The sequence below is a fragment of the Erigeron canadensis genome, chromosome 9, assembly GCF_010389155.1.
Source record: "Erigeron canadensis isolate Cc75 chromosome 9, C_canadensis_v1, whole genome shotgun sequence".
Lineage (NCBI taxonomy): Eukaryota > Viridiplantae > Streptophyta > Magnoliopsida > Asterales > Asteraceae > Erigeron > Erigeron canadensis.
The window spans coordinates 29,996,327-30,013,563 of NC_057769.1; the positions used below are offsets into that span (position 1 = coordinate 29,996,327).

The 17,237-nt window shown below is 34.7% G+C and overlaps 2 protein-coding genes and 1 pseudogene across 3 annotated transcripts; 2 read left to right on the forward strand and 1 right to left on the reverse strand.

The window, feature by feature from the left end:
* Window positions 1-1,792: 1,792 nt before the first annotated feature.
* On the forward strand, window positions 1,793-5,020 carry LOC122583534 (putative disease resistance RPP13-like protein 1; the record flags this gene model as incomplete). Its single annotated transcript, XM_043755927.1, has 1 exon — window positions 1,793-5,020. A coding segment is annotated over exon 1 (3,123 nt), but the record flags the coding sequence as incomplete, so codon positions are not given.
* A 2,244-nt stretch (window positions 5,021-7,264) lies between these two features.
* LOC122581187 lies at window positions 7,265-12,235 on the reverse strand (annotated as a pseudogene).
* A 1,964-nt stretch (window positions 12,236-14,199) lies between these two features.
* On the forward strand, window positions 14,200-17,107 carry LOC122581185 (putative F-box protein At1g49610). 2 transcript variants are annotated; one of them, XR_006320981.1, is made up of 3 exons: window positions 14,200-15,292; window positions 16,249-16,544; window positions 16,872-17,107. XR_006320981.1 is itself a non-coding variant. In XM_043753354.1 (2 exons), exons 1-2 carry the CDS (start codon window positions 14,330-14,332, stop codon window positions 16,444-16,446), a joined length of 1,161 nt encoding a protein of 386 aa, XP_043609289.1. In that variant the 5' UTR covers window positions 14,200-14,329; the 3' UTR covers window positions 16,447-16,573. The 2 variants fall into 2 exon arrangements, 1 of the variants encoding a protein (XP_043609289.1); XM_043753354.1 differs by lacking the exon at window positions 16,872-17,107 and having other exon boundaries at window positions 16,249-16,573.
* The last annotated feature ends 130 nt before the right edge of the window (window positions 17,108-17,237 follow it).

A 17,237-nucleotide genomic window follows, 5' to 3' on the forward strand; every position in this document is an offset into this window, starting at 1 on the left:
CGATTCGACAGAGCTGGGTGATTCCTCTGATAGTGACTCATCTGTTGGTGACACAGCTGTAGATTCGGAGGAACTTATGCTTGATGATTGGTCCTGGAGAGGACGAGGGTAATTAATAGACATGGCAATATGAATTCTGGTTAATTTCTAGGGCATGCTAATTAGTAGACATGGCAGATTTCAAACTATGAAGCTGTTTGATATTTAATGTTATGCTCTTGGTTTGTGTCGTTTTTTAATTAAATTTCCGTAATCAGATTCCACTTCTATAAGTAATCAGATTTCTGTTTAATTAAATTTCCTGATCTTTTCTTCACTTCTGCTGCTATATTTTATCCTTTTAGCTTTGTCCACTCTACCATATTGGCATTTTTCCTTACAACCGATTTTGTTTCAGTAATTTTGTTAAAAATATAAAAGGATGCCACCGAATAGTGTTTTAGAAAAATGAGTAACAATTGCTGGTAAATAAAGTAACTAACTGTTGAAATTTAACAGTACCTTTTATAATAATCCGTTTGAGTTTCAAGTCAAAATTTGGATTCGTTTTTAGATTTATGGTATATAGATTTTGAACATCAGTTTGTATTGAAAGATGACTCTTTTTTCATCAACTGGCATTTCACCCGCCTCAATTTAATAGACTGCATATTCGATCCAACTGACCCAATTACTTGTAACAACATTACCGGTTTACTAGTTGTCTATTTCAAGTATATTTGGACAAAGCATGAAAACATCATTTCCTGATTTGAACATCTACTAGACTAAGTTGAGAATTTCATATATTTGTACACAGGTCACGTGGAGTGGCAATGGCGAAAGGATTATATATCAGAATGGTAGAAGGTGGTCCAAAGCTTTCAAGTTTCAAGGACCCATCGAAAGAAAGACATGCTTTTATGATCATTGACTTTCACCAATGGAAAGTTTGCAATTAACATTGTAGCATTTTACAATAATCCTTTTTCAAGTTGCACAGTGTACTTTCTGACAATCTCATGCTTAGTGTGCAACTTAAGCAATCTACCCTGACTCCAATGGTGTTCAAATTAACTTAATTTTGCAAATATATATATATCAACTTGTACACTAAGTTGGGAATTATCGAAAGGATGATCAAAGAAAAAGCATTCCCAAAAACAAACCACTCTGTTGTTCAAATTGGAAAATGAAAAGAGATGCTTGGTGGGCGAACGGTTTAACAAAGATTGTAGCAGGTTTATGGGTTTGTGGAAATGGTATAGAAGCCTTTCTCTGAGCAACGAGCTACTAGAATGGAATGAGTTACAAAGTATGTTGGATAGAACTTGTTTGGCAGATAAAAAAGAAACTCATTCCACAAGTTCTATCCAACATACCTTGTAACTCATTCCATTCTAGTAACTCGTTACTCAGAGACGGGCTACTATACCATTTCCACAAACCCATAAACCTGTTACAATCTTTGTTAAACTGGTCGCTCCCCAAGCATCTCTTTTCTTTTCTAATTTGAACAACAGAGTGGTTTGTTACAGCTACAAGTTTCTTTTTTCACAGCAAAACTAACAGAGTGCCGTTAATTTGTGTAATTCAAATAGTCCAGTATCTTGTTTACAGCAAAAGCATATATACGAATAACAGACAAACAATCTTAGTGGGAAACAAGTGGAGTCTTATCTGCTCAACGTCCACACATAATAAAGTCATGGTGTCTTTATTTCTTTTCATTCTTTTTTAAAGTGATTAAACAGAGAAACAATCTTTTGTAATTATTTTCCAAAAGAAAAAGTAAACAGGGAGACTTATCAACTCGTACTATATACATCTTCCATCAATCATTTTCTTATATATCAAACCAATTAATTTTCAAAACCTTCAGAAAAACAAACCAATCTTGCAATCATTTCTGAATAATATGATGGTTGAAGCCATTGCTGGCGCTGTCGCGACTGCGCTGATTCAAAAGCTACTCGCCAGTGACTTGATGAATTTTGCTCGATCTCAAGGAATCGAGTCTCAGCTGAAAAAGTGGAAGGAAACTTTGCCCGTGATCCAAGCTGTGCTTGCTGATGCAGCCCAGAAGCAAATTACACAAAAATCTGTTGAATTGTGGCTGGTTGAGCTACAGGAGTTGGTATACGACATTGAAGATGTACTTGATGATATCGCCACTGAAGCTAAGAAGCGGAACTTGCAAGAAGAATCTAGTAAGGTACTGAAGATGATCCCAACTCCTCATGACATCATGTATCGTCGTAAGATGAGACCCAAGCTAGATGAGATCACCACTAGATTGACACATCTTTTTGAGCAGAGAGAGGGTCTGGGTTTAAAAGTGAATGGTGAAACATCAACTAGAACAAATAAAGCAGTAGAGGAAACTACTTCACTGCTGCCTGATGTGTCTGAAATATTGGGTCGGCAAGGAGACAAAGAAGTATTGTTGGGGAAGCTGTTGGGAGATGAAGGAGGAGCATCCGGGATCAGCATTGTGTCAATAGTTGGCATGGGCGGGATTGGAAAAACAACTCTTGCAAAACTTTTATACAACGACCAGAAGGTGAAGGATCACTTTGAACTCAGAGCATGGGTTTGTGTTTCTGATGAGTTCGATGTATTCAATATTAGTAAGCAAATTTATCATGCTGTGGGTGGGTACAAACAAGATCTTGACACTATAGATCGGCTTCATGTAGCTCTAAAAGAAGAACTATCAAATAAAAGGTTCCTATTAATTCTGGATGACGTTTGGAACGAAGACCACAAGAAATGGGAAGCCCTCAAACAGCCACTAGTAGGGGCACCTGGAAGTAAAGTTATCGTGACAACCCGGAACACCATGGTTGCATCGGTGATGAAATCAATGCAACCTCACAATCTGGGGGTTTTGTCAGATGAGACTGCTTTGTCTTTGTTTGCTCAGTATGCACTTGAAGAACCAAACTTTGACAAACATCCATCCCTTTCTATGATTGCTCGAGGTATCGTTAAGAAGTGTGGTGGTTTGCCTCTGGCTTTGGTAACAATTGGGAGGGTCTTGAACACGAAAGGAAGTGATGTTGTTGAATGGGAGGCGTTGCTGAAGAGCAAGATATGGAGTTCAGAGGACGGAAGTGGTATACTTCCTGCACTCAAGCTGAGCTACTATCATCTCCCTTCACATCTAAAGCAAGTCTTTGCATATTGCTCCTTGTATCCAAAAGACCACCAGTTTGATAAGAACAAACTCGTCCTAAAGTGGATGGCACAAGGGTTTCTATCCCATACAAGAGGCGACAAATCAATGGAGATTTTGGGTCATGGGTATTTTGAAGAGCTGCGGTTAAGGTGTTTTTTTCAGCCTTCAACGAATGACAAATCACGATACACAATGCATGACTTGATAAATGACTTGGCCAAAAGCGTTGCAGGAAAGTTTTTCTTTATGTTGGATGGTAAGGTTGATACAAATGGTAGGAACGAAGACTTTGAGAAGTTTCGTCACTTTTCATTCATAGGTGAACGAGATGCAGAATATAGTAAGTTTAAAGAACTACATAGAGCTAGATGCCTGCGAACATTTTTACCTGTTGGTGGAAGAAGATTCAATAAATTGGACAATGTTCTTGTCAAATCACTTACTCAATTACAGTTCCTCAGGGTGTTGAGCTTAGCTCGTCATTCAATAAGAGAGGTACCAGAATCCATTGGTAATCTTAAGCATTTGCGATACCTTAATTTTTCTGGAACGAGCATCAAACAGTTGCCAAAACAAGTCGGTAAACTTCATAATCTTCAAAGTTTGTTGCTTCGTGATTGTGATATATTATGTAGGTTGCCAGACACTTTAGTAATGCTGAAAAACCTGCGACACCTTGACATGACTAATACTCCGTCATTGAAGAAGACGCCTCTAGGGATTGGTGGCTTGACGAGTCTCCAAACATTATCTAAGGTTTGTATCAAAAGAGGTAACAGGTTTAAAATATCTGAGCTAAAGGGCCTGTCAGATCTCCAAGGTAAACTTTCCATTAAGGGGTTGGAGAAAGTGACAGATCCGATTGAAGCAAAGGATGCCAATTTACAGCAAAAGAAGGGCCTTGATGATTTGGAATTGGAATGGAGCGATGTCTTTGACGATTCTCGGGATCTAGTTATTGAATATGAAGTACTTGAAAGGCTAAGGCCTCCCCCCCAGTTGAAGAAGAAACTGAGCATTTCTTTCTATGGGGGAAAGCAATTTCCTAGTTGGTTTGGGAATCCCGCATCATTTGATGAGTTATCAGAACTTATGTTAAGAGGTTGTAAAAACTGCATAGATTTAATGCTTGGGCATCTAAGTTCACTTCGGAAGTTGCGTTTGGGTAACATGAAAGCGATGAAGACGGTGGTTTTTGAGCTACTAGCACCTACTACTAAACCGTTTCATGCATTTCCATCACTTGAATATTTGGAGGTTGATGATATGCAAAGCCTGGAGATATGGTCGACTAGCGGTGGTGACGATGTCGAGACTCCTCCATCGTTTCCTAGTCTTTGTGCAATTACAATTAAAGGCTGTCCGAAACTTGGTAAGGTATCATTCGGATTGATACCGTCAGTTAAGGAATTAACTGTAGAAAGATCCCCTGAAGCTGTGTTGAGAGACTTGGTTGGTGTGTCTTCGTCAATCCGAACATTGAAGTTGGAGGCAATTAAAGGACTGACTCAACTGGACAGAGAAGTCTTGAAACATCTTGGGGCAGTCGAAGATCTACGCATCATGAATTGTCAAGAATTGAGATACCTGTGGGAATCAGAATCGGAAGCATGCAGGTTTCTTGGGAGTTTACAGAAGTTGTATGTATATAAGTGTTCAAAGTTGGAATCAATTAACAAGCAGGGAGAGAAAGAGGTGGTTAATGTGGGGAGTAACATCATTATGGGATCTCTTAGACAAGTTACTCTTTGTCATTGTGATTCACTAAAGAGTTACTGCTGTCCAAATAGTGTTGAGATGTTGGATATATGGTATTGTGATTCTTTGACATCACTAAGCTTCTCTAAATTGCAGGATAATTTGAAGGATCTTAAGGTCAACCATTGCAAGAATATAAAGTCAATATCTCAAGAGCATTTGCAAAGTCTCACATCGTTGGAAGTCATGTGGATATATAAATGTCCAAGTATGGAGGATTCATTTCCGTCATGTGGCTTGTTGTGGCCTCCGAATTTAAAGAGATTACATATAGGAGAATTAAAGAAGCCAATGTCACGGTGGGGATTTCTAAATTACCCACCCTCACTTGTTAACTTAGTGTTATATGGAAAGAATTCAGGAGTGGTTTCATTTGGAATAATAATGGAAGCAGAACAACGTCATAATAATACCACATGTTTTCTTCTCCCACCGTCTCTAACTTCTCTAGCAATCCATGATTTTGAGGAAGTGAAATCAATTATAGAGGTCTTACAACACCTCCCTCACCTTCAGGAACATGGATTTTATAGTTGCCCAAAGCTTAGAGATAATGAGCTAGAGACCACCTCATCTTCGATGAGAAAATGGTTGAAAAGCATTGACACATGATGGTATGTATGGTAGGTCATCTCTCAATCTCTTACATAATTAATTAATTATATGCACGTGTTTAATGAATATTATCATTATCAGTATCGTTACTAAAATTTGTTTTGGTAACAAATGTTCAGACGAATTATTACCTTTCTTATAACAATAAATAAATAATTACTCCATTAATAAATAAGCCCTCTATCCAGCTGTTTGATGAAATTCATCAAAGAGACATGGTCTCTTCACTTTCTTGCAACTCAGTTATTAATTGCCACTTTTCATTTTTTTTTTTTTAATAAATATATGACAGCTTTTTTTATTTTCTTTCATGTTACGTGCTCTAAAGTTCATTGTATTAATACGAGCATGGTACCCGCGCAATGCGGCGGTGAGTCGGCGATGACGGTGGTGACGACATCTATTGGTATTTAATTTAAAGGGGTTAGTAGAGATATTTTATAATATAATTGACTAATGGTGTAATTTAATATTAAGGGTTGATGGTGATTTAATTCATTAAGGGTATTTTGGTCAATTCGCATGTCCCATTTATGTAAACTTTTAACACAGGGGTTATAATTTTTATATAGTAGTATAGATAGTGAAGATGATTTGTTATACCAACTATTTAATTAATGTCATTAGTAAAAATTTCAAACGAACTTAAGTTTGATGATTAAACTAGTTTTTCAGAGCATGTAAGTTGATTATCCACTACACATTTGGGGGGTTAGCAAGTTGTACATGCCTCTTAGCTCTTCCACCAACGCTGTCAAGATTAATTTTGTGTTTATTAACATATTTCATACATAGTGTTCATTCGTATAAATTTAGAATTTAATATTAAGGGTTGATGGTGATTTAATTCATTAAGGGTATTTTGGTTAATTCGCATGTCCCATTTATGTAAACTTTTAACATATGATTATAACCCCTATGTAAATTTTATAACCTAGGGGTTATAATCATCAAACTTTTAACATTTATGTTGTCATATATGTTGTAAATTTTATAATATCCTTTTTCAAGTTGCATAGTGTAGTTTCTCACAATCTTATGCTTAGTGCAACTTAAGCAATCCACCCTGGCTCAAATTGTGCATTTTAAGTTTATAGGTTGGCATTGGGTTCTAAAAGAGCTATGTCAGTAATACCATGTACAATGGTTACCTTTGCCAGTTCTGTACATATTTTGAGCAGTTAGAAAATAAGACAAGAATATCTAACAACAGTAAACTAACAAATAAGCAAATATCAATCTACCATCGTCAAAAGCATCGATAAATGTAAAAAGTTTCAGACTTCTCATACTCTGAATTGACCTGAAATGAAAAAAAGAAAAAAAAGCAATACATTTATATGTATATATTTTGAAACAAAGTTACCTCTTGCTTTAAAGATCATTCACGAAGCAAAAATGTTACATCTAAACCTTTACAGAGAGATACATAATCTCTCATACCACCCTGATCAATTATTCGGATATAACTTTCTTACATTACTTTAAGAAAGTGGATGAAAATGTCGTTGGACTTACATCCGCTTTGCCTGTAAATAGTCCACACTACATACGTTATTATACCAAACCCGATAGTGATTCTTTCGATTCGTACTTTTTACTAGTAAATCCACTTTCATTCTCTATGAAATAGCATATAAAAAAGTGAATTACTTCACTTTATCATACACACATTCGCTTTACATAACAAGTGAGTGAATATAAAACACATAAGAGAATGGAGTATAATGATTTATCTCAACACACAAGGGAACTCCTCACTTCATATTATACAACAACATTATTACATCGGATTCAATCCAACAACATACAAAACAAAGTAAATAATATATCGATCTAATCTATCGAATCATACATTCATCTTATCCTTCTAGAATATGGAAAACGCTACTTTCCTATTCTTGGACAACCACTGCCACCTTATGCTCGCTAAGAGCTTGTTAGGTTTGCACTGTATATTCAGGAGATGCGATGGTTGTCACGGTCAAACACTTTCTTTCCTATTTCACAACAAAGAAGAAGAAAAAAGAACTAAAAACATGATTGTGTAAGGGGGAGTGGCGGTGGTGTGTTTTAAGATTGCTCTTTCCATATCTGACCGGCCACTTTGAACTTCAGCTCCTTCCTATCACCACTGTAGAAGAACAATACTATATTCCTCGTTATGATCAACCCGTCTAGACTATCTCTAACTGTTTTGTGACTGTCGTGAATACTTCTCGGGACCCCTTAGTTTTCTGCCATTTGCACCAACCTCGAGCTGTAGCTGAACTTGCTGGCGTCATTTTCATCTCCCATAAAACGCAAAAATGCCATGTATACCAGTACCATGCCCAAATGAAATCCTCAGAAGTGCAGACAGGATTGATATCCGAAGCAATTGAAAATCTACATTGAAAATCAAGAATGTAAATTCCAATGCTTTAATTGCTTAAAATGAAATAGCTCGAATGAGTTGAATCAACGTGTCTGCATACAGACAACTATATCCACGATATAGCCCTAAGTAGTGTATTCAAATGCTTAAAATATTTTAAATCGTTATATCTAAAAGTTTATATTATAATTATAACACCAGTTTCTGTCATCAATTATTTCAAAATAAAAGAACTAGAAAAAAATGTGTATATCCTCGGACTCAACCAGGCCCAACCCATGCAACACGCATATAATAAGACCTATTACAACCCAAATCCATCATCCTGGCCCGTTATCCAATCCACATTTTGCTACCTCTACCGATGACAAAAAAATTCCCTTTTTTATTAACCGTTAAGAGGTGTTTGTTTCATAGTCACAGGATCGCGATATGATTGCAATCCGGATCACCCGGGTACGTGATTTGGTACAGAAAAAACAGTGTTGCCAATCAAGTTCATAAATCGTTTCAAGCCTCACTGGTACACAATTTGGCTTCTGTATAATTGAGTTCCAAAGATGTATGACTTGACATATTTATGTGAAGAAATCGGAGTTTAGTTGTGGAAGTTTGACAGGCACCAAATACTCAAAAAATACTGAACATAAAAAGTATTTACCAGATTCATTATATAAAACTTTGCAATACTAATACCCTAAAAACATTTAATCTAATAATTAATTGGATTCTTTGAACAAAGACATGGAAGTGAAATAATTAAATCACATAGTTGAAAAATATTAGAAACTATATATTATAAATTTATTGGGTAATCATACCAAATAATATGGTACCCCCTACCGTACCAGATACTAGGACAGAGCGAATCACGATCCTGTGCCAGAGCGATCCCTTCCATGTGACTATGGTATGGATATGCATTTTGATATTGATTTGTGATATTAAATAACTAAAAATTAGATAACAAGCTGAAATACAATGGGCGGTGAAAAATGGTGTTGGGAGATGCATTAAGAAGACAAAGTTTAAAGTTGTATGAATCAGATATTCTCTAATGTTAAGCAAATTTGATTACTTAAGAGAAACAATCTTACCGTCAACATCCATGTAGCATTTTCAACATCATGAGGATTGGGCTTCACATAACGGTGGTTAAAGGTGGAGCCATCCGCCATCGTACATATCAACATTGTGATCGGCCTTGAGATGTGCAACAAGAAATGAGATATCACATGTGACACAGCATTCTGTGCCTGCATACAGACAATTATATCCACGATATTAGCAAAATTCCTCGTGTCTTATCCTACTATGATAAGAAAATATATCTTGGCAGCCCAAGTAATGGTATTAGCACGCCAATTCTATCGACTCTGAAACTTTCTCCAAGGCCAGACAACATATGTTTCTAAACTCTTGCCGTCATATTGGGCAGCTATTTTGCAATTGAGATCTACAAACGTTGGGGCCAGTTCTATGTTAGGCGCAAGAAGAAGAGTGGGCTGAAGAAGAATGGGCTGAAAGTGACTTGAAGAACAAATTTAAAGAATGGGCCGAGTTTGGGGTTGTATGTGTTTATTCAAGTTATGTTTTAATGTGCCACAACAATATGTTGGGTGTTAAGTGTAACATTGGGGATGTCCCAATGCTTTAAATAAGGCTGAGAGCTATTAGGTTAGGGCATTGTTTTTCTGTAATAGCGTGTTACGCAAACTAGGGAGCTAGCTGGGCTCATATACCAGCCAACTATAATATCAATCTATTGTTCATCCAACTGAGTTCGGGTTTTGTTGTGCAATTCTTGTTTCTGCTGTTTCTGTTCTTATCAGAGAGACATTCAGTGAAATGCGAATAGAAGTTTCTCAAATAGGTTACGTGTAAATAAGTACACGTCATTTTGCCCTTAGGTAATCAGACTTATTATGGCTGGATTGGAACTGAAAGTCCAGAGCTAATAATAATCAATCAGATAGAAGCAAATTTTCTTTATCCAAACATTAGAAACTCATATAGTCATAAGGTAATCAGTTCTAAAATACAGATCCAAACAACCTAATAATTGAGAAAAACTGTAAAAGAGTACATACTTGATGAATTGGAGGGTGCATTATGTTTAAACATACAGGACACTCGAGTAGCTAATGAACTGCACTTTTTGAAGCCATTCGATGCCTTCCACCAGCTGATACACATAATCTAAGGCAACTTCGTCCTTCAATATTTGCAGATTTAAAACCATAGTCACCACGTGATTCAGTAACATCTTGATAAACATTACCTCCAAGACCCATATCATATGGTGTTGTATTTTTCATCTTTTATTGCCCCTGCAAGAACAACCTACCCAAAATTATCATCTCATAGTATTTTTTTTTTACCTTTTATTGCCCTTGCAAGAACAACCAACCCAAAATTATCATCTCATAGTTTTACTTGCACATTTGCAGCGTCTCTTTGATTTCTGTTTGGCATTTTTAAAGTATAACATATCCAGATTTACATTTTTGAATATACCAACTTAAAGACAGAATTTGCAAAAGTGAACAAAATCAGACAAACTAAAGAATAATAAAGTGCAAAATAAACAGTTGTATAAGCCTAGGCTAATTACACAACAAAGAAAATATGCTCAAAATGTAATCAAAGATATACACCTAGGTCGATTGCTTATTTTCCAAAAGAGTAGGGTTCAAGTGTGCAATTCTGCAAGAAACATGGCCGCTTCGAAACAAAAGGCTAATTCAAATAAAACAAACAAAATGCCTTTATTGGTACCAAAAGTATAAGCCCACACACCATATTTGAATAATTCCACAAGTAAATACAAACACCCACCAAACAATAAGGCTAATACTTAGGGCAAGCTCTAAAATTACAATGACACAAGACTTGTGCTTAAAGAAATGTTGCACTCTAATGAAACATATAGAGTACATATTCTTAAACAAAAATGGAGCGCTTTTTTAAATATTCAATATCGTGAAACTTGCAATCTTTGACTATTGGTCAGACTCAGATATCTAAAATAGCCTATCAATGTTTTGACATAACTCCCAAGTATATACCAGTATACCACCAATTTTATAGTAAGAACAATAATTGACACATATATAACCTCAACATCCAAAAAATTGGATGGCCCCATTTTGTTAAACAAGTTCAAATACAGTAGTTGGTTCTTCCCATTTCTACATGGATTTACGTTTGAGGTCAAACCCACAACTTTCAACTTCAAAGTCAAATGGATATGAATTCTCCTATAGAGTTATAGGCACAACGTTGAAAACAGGTCAATGGGCCTCAAAAAAAGAATTGTCTCAAACGTATTGTCGTATTCAAATCATATCTCAAGTTGTTAACCAACAGAAAAGAACATGAAAAGTGATGATAGTTAGAGCTAGAGTGACCATACCTGTAACTGATAACCGAATTGATATCTAACGCCATTGCATATGACTTTTCTGTTTTGCCCATATGCAGGGGAAGATGAGGAGATTCCCACACACTAACATATATAGAATCCACAAATGATTGTTCTATGTCAAGCCTCATGAGACCAGCAATATGAACAGAATGGCCTGCCTAATCAACACCACAAGTCTACTAAGTTAACAAAAATAAACAAAAAGGTTGTAAACCATGGATTGCATTATCTAAAGAATCATGCTTTTCTACCGTATCTACGAAAATGTAAAGCCAAACAAACTCACTTTTATCCGATAAGTTCTTGGTTTCAACTCCTTGCTAATGTTAACCAAGTTCTGGTGTATCAAACAACTTAGCCTGGCCTGGAAGCACACTTTCCACCCGAACAATCCCCAATGTAGTCCACTAGTCCCAGGAACAGCAACCTAAGTCAATTAATCAGTGTCCATTTTCCAGCGTTCTGGGCCCCAATGACCCAAACACGCCCTCGTGGTCCAGCTCACGACACCATATCATCTACAACATTCAATCCCCAGTTCTTGATGGCATTCACTAAATGAACTTAGCCAATGGATCTGGGTTTCATCTGCCAATGGATTGTTATCAATGGGTATTTTGTAATTTGAATCTTTAACAGAAGGTGTAATAAAAAAAAAACTCGGGTTTTTTCGAGTCGAAGTCTTGCATTGTGATACCACATCCAGGGCAAATTTGAAGTGTTTGCGAGGCTTTTTCATCATAATTTCCATCTCTTAAAGATGGGTTTGATGAAAAAGGTCTGAAAATGAGGTTTTGGGGTATTAGGCTTTTAGTAGGGTTTAAAAGATTTGATCTTTTTGATTTAGGGTTTATGATATTGGGGTTGTTAGATATAGGTTATGTGTATGTATAGGTTATGTATGGTGAAAAAGCAGGATTTTGAGCTTTGCTGGAGATAGTTTTCTGGATATCATTGGGACATTAACAAATATTTTAGTTATGCTCCTTTAAGATTGGGAATGATATTGTAATGATCCCCAGCATTCTCAAGTTTTAAGTAACGTTTTAAATATCGGATATATACCGGCCGGTATTATAATATGAGTAACGGAGGGTGTACAACTAGTCCGGTATTTTCATTTTTCATTATCGTTGGTATTGTAAAATTGGTTTTTAATTTTTTTAGCTTTTTGAAAATTATTTTATAATACTTTAATGTTATTTTTTGTTGTTTGTAAACTTTAGAACTTATATTTGCTAGAAATAGATATTTTATTATTATTTTTGAGTGAATTGTAATTGTATTTCGACTATTTTCCTTCTAATTATAACAAGTTTTGAAGCATTTTATAAAAAAATATAAAATTTAAAACTAACCATACCAATAATACCGATACTGAGTAACACACCGGTATAACTAAAGTAAAGTAACTCCCAATGCAATTAAAATATCCGAGTTTAAAAACATTGATTTTAGGGCATTTTGGACTTTTGGTGATAGTGTTGAAAGAAAAATAAAACATACAGTCAACCATGTTATATTTTTGAGTTTAAATTTTCAAAAACAAAAGAGGATATAAGATAAAAAATAAAAGATATGGAGTTATTTCAAATCATGGCTAAGAAGATATTTTAGACAAAAACAACTAAATTTTTTCAAATCATATTAATTGAACTTTCTTCCGACTTTAAAAAATAATTTTAAGAACCCAATTTAACATTTTGGATTTTTTTTTTCTTTTCTAGTAAAAACTCAATACCATATTCTTGTGAGTTACTATTGACTCTGGACATTAAAAAAAGATAACATACAAGGGTTAGTTTTCTGGAATGTAACTATCTTTGACCGAATGTCTATAGTAGGAAAAAACTAAAGTTGTGTGTATTGTATGTAAACAACTCGAAAAAATATTTATTGTATGTAAAAAAAACATACGTGGCAACCATATACAGGTGCCACTTGTCAGATTTTAATTGGTTGAAACGAAATTCTTATATACAATAAACATTATTTCGAGTTGTTTACATACAATACACACAACTTTAGTTTTTTTTTACTATAGACATTCGTTCAAAGTTTCTTACATTCCAGGAAACTAATCCCTAACATATATGATTTTAATAGCATATGACTAGGGGGATAACTTAGATGATATTAACATCAACTAAGTTAGATAATGTTATTCTCACAAACAATAAAATTCATGGGGGCTTTTTTGACACGTGTAAAATTTGATGTGAGTGAGTTTATGAGGAAATATCATCTAAGTTAGATGATTTTAACATCATATAACATTTTCCCTAAAACTAGATGCTTCTAAAACAAATTTTAAAAACAAATTTACATTTTCAGAACTCTAACTATCTACCAATAAATTAAAACAGGATTGACACATTCTTTAATCGACACATGGCGTAATATCTAAGCGACAACAAGTTTTGATTTTGATGTGATTGTAAAAATTTAAGGTAAATCCAAAAATCTAACTAAACATATATTAAATTTTTCATTAGTGTTTATCATAATTTAGCTTCAATAATCGGTTTACTTTAACCACAATTTATTTCAACCTCACAAATTTTTGTATGAGACATATTCAAATTTCTTTATAATACAATCTATATAGCTACCGTACATTTAAATATACACTTATACACGTGTGAATCCTTTATTTGCTTTTGAAAGCACCTAAGGCCCTGTTTGTTTTTTATACCATTAAGTGACTGAATGGATATATAACGTTTGTATGAATTAAGTCAATACAGTTATTTTTTTTTTTATTAAGTAAAAAACAAACACGTTTGATGACTTATTTTGATTAAGTCGTGGTTGAGTATATTAAGTTTTAAACAAACTTATACCTGGAAGCATATTGGTTATTTTCGAAAAGCTTCAAAGAAAAGAGTCTTATTCAAATTAAAAAGCGAAAAGTGTATATACTGGGGCCAAAAAAAACCCTATCGTTTCTAAGAACATTTGGGGAAGAATTTCAACCAACAAAATCTGGGTCATGGAAGTTAAAGCTCCAAAACGGATCAAAACCCAAGAACAAGAAGAAGATAGAATAAGCTTATTATCAGATCGTTTGATTATCGAAGAAATCCTTCCTCGTTTGGAGTCCACAAAATCCGCAATTAGAACAGGTGCTCTTTCCAAAAGATGGCGACATCTTTGGCCTTTAGTTCCATCTCTTCATTTTACTGATTATTCATTTAAAAAACTACACCCCTTTTTTATTTCTAAACCCTTACCCGAATTCTATACATCTGTTGATAAAACCCTAGATCAATGCAAGTTCAAGAATTTAAAAAAATTTAGTGTTAGTGCCAATTACTGTTTCTATTTCGAATCCGATGTCGATAAATGGATTCAGTTTGTTATTAGCTGTAAAGTCCAAAACTTTCACATGGATTTAAATTATAAGCATTTTACAGACCAGTTTGTATTCGAAGACGAATCATTTTTTATCAATTCCCATTTTACCCATCTGCATTTGGAACACTGCTTGTTTTATCCAACCGGGCCGATTAGTTGGAACAATCTTACCCATTTAACGATTTCGTATGCGAGATTAGACCATGATTTGATTGAAGATATATTATCTGGGAGTCCTGTGTTGGATACTTTGAGGTTGGTCGATTGTTATGGTTATTTATGGATCAATGTTACTTCTAAGAGTGTTAAGAATTTGGTGTTTCATGGATATAATAATCTTGATGATAAAAGTGATAATCTTGAAGATGTTATTGAAATCAATGCTCCTTATATTAAATCACTAAAAATTTGTGGGTATTTGTTGTTATGGAAGCTTGTGTTGCGAGATGTGTCTTCTTTAGTCAAAGCTGAGTTAGATTATACCAAGATGGGGTATAATGAGATGACATCTAAAGTAGAGAGAGAAGAGATGCTTAAAAGGTTTATACTGCGCCTTCACCATGTCAAAGAGCTCAAAATCGGGATTGATTGTTATACGGTAAAATCCTTTTTTTTCTAATCTGCAATTTGTGAACATTTTTCATCAGTAGTTATATTGGCAATTTACTTGTTTCATGTATACTTGATTAAATCTCAATAATATATTCCAACTGGATGGATTAGAATTTGGTTGCTGGATGTGCGAATATTGCTACTACTTTGAAGGAATATAAGGCTAAGTTAGTTACCTACTTGAAGTAAAGACGTAATTATTACTTATCTCAATAATTAGTTTCTGTACAATAACTTGCCAGTAGAGAATATCAAAAACAAATCATTGCAATTTCATCATAAAAAATAATCGGCTTTAAGAGTTTCTATATAGAGCAAGGGAACAGAGCCACACTTATGTGAGTGAGTTTAGTTGGTCCCACTTAAAAGTTTCCACCCTTCATTTTTTCTTTGTTGTAGCTTTTTTCGGTGTTGGGTTTTTGAGTTTGCAAAGAACGTTTATTTTTTGTATTGTCAGTCCTTTGGTCATTTTTTGATTGTGTAGCTTACAGAAGCTAAATGGAGACCCTTTTTGTTGCTCTTATGTAGTTATGTTCTTGATGTTATCACTGTTTTTTTTTTGAAAGAACGTATTTAATACTAGATTTAATATATTTGGTTCTGTTGTTGTGTCCAATCAAGTGTTTTATATGTACGTCGACCCCAATACAAAAAGTGGAAAACTGTATGGCTTTGTCCAGGCATCCGTGTGTTGAGTATGAATGTCTTCATTTCTTCTTCTTTTGGTTTTTGGCATCTATTTTGCTTAAAGATTTAGATTATTATTGTAATTATATTATAATAATGTGTAAATAGTTCAAATTATCAGAAACAATAAAAGGTGTGTCAACCTAACCGGTTCCGAAAAATGATCCGGTTCAACCAGAACTCATTCTAGCATGTTACCCAACCCAGAACTTATTTCCGTTCCTTACTGTTCTCATTGATATTTTCCATTGGTAGGTTTTCTCTCGTTTGGAGGCTAAAGGTTTCATTTTTCCATCTAGCTTGAAGGTTGTAAAAGTTGATTATCCTATTTATGATACCGATTCGACAGAGCTGGGTGATTCCTCTGATAGCGACTCATCTGTTGGTGACACAGCTGTAGATTCGGAGGAAGATATTTTACTTGATGATTGGTCCTGGAGAGGACGAGGCTAATTAATAGACATGGCAATATGAATTCTGGTTAATTTCTAGGGCATGTTAATTAGTAGACATGGCAGATTCCTTACTATGAAGCTGTTTGATATTCAATGGTATGTTCTTGGTTTGTGTCGTTTTTTAATTAAGTTTTCGTAATCAGATTCCACTTCCATAACCTGATATTCCCTTCACTTCTACTGCTATATTTGAATCCTTTTTAGCTTTGTCCACTCCACCATTTTGGCATTTTCCTTTACAACCGATTTTGTTTCGGTAATCTTGTTGTATATATAAGAGGATGTCACCGAATAGTGGTTTAGAAAAATGGGTAACAATTGTTGGTAAATAAAGTAATTAACTGTTGAAATTTAACAGTGCCTTTTGTAATAATTGGTTTGAGTTTCAAGTCAACAATTGGATTCTTTTTAAATTTAACACAGGTCACGTGGAGTGGTAATGGCTAAGGATTATATATCAGAATGGTAGAAGGTGGTTCAAAGCTTTCAAGGACCCATCGAAAGAAAGACTTGCTTTTATGATCATTGACTTCCACCAAATGGAAAGTTTGCAATTAACACTGTAGCAATATTCATTTATGGTAATCTACGTTGTTGTAAATTTTACAATAATCCTTTTTCAAGTTGCATAGTATGCTTAGTGTGCAACTTAAGCAATCCACCCTGACTCCAATGGTGTTCAAATTAACTTAATTTTGCAAAAAAATAATAAATATATCAACTTGTACACTAAGTTGGGAATTATCAAAAGGATGATCAAAGGAGAAGCATTCCTCAAGATTCAGAGCT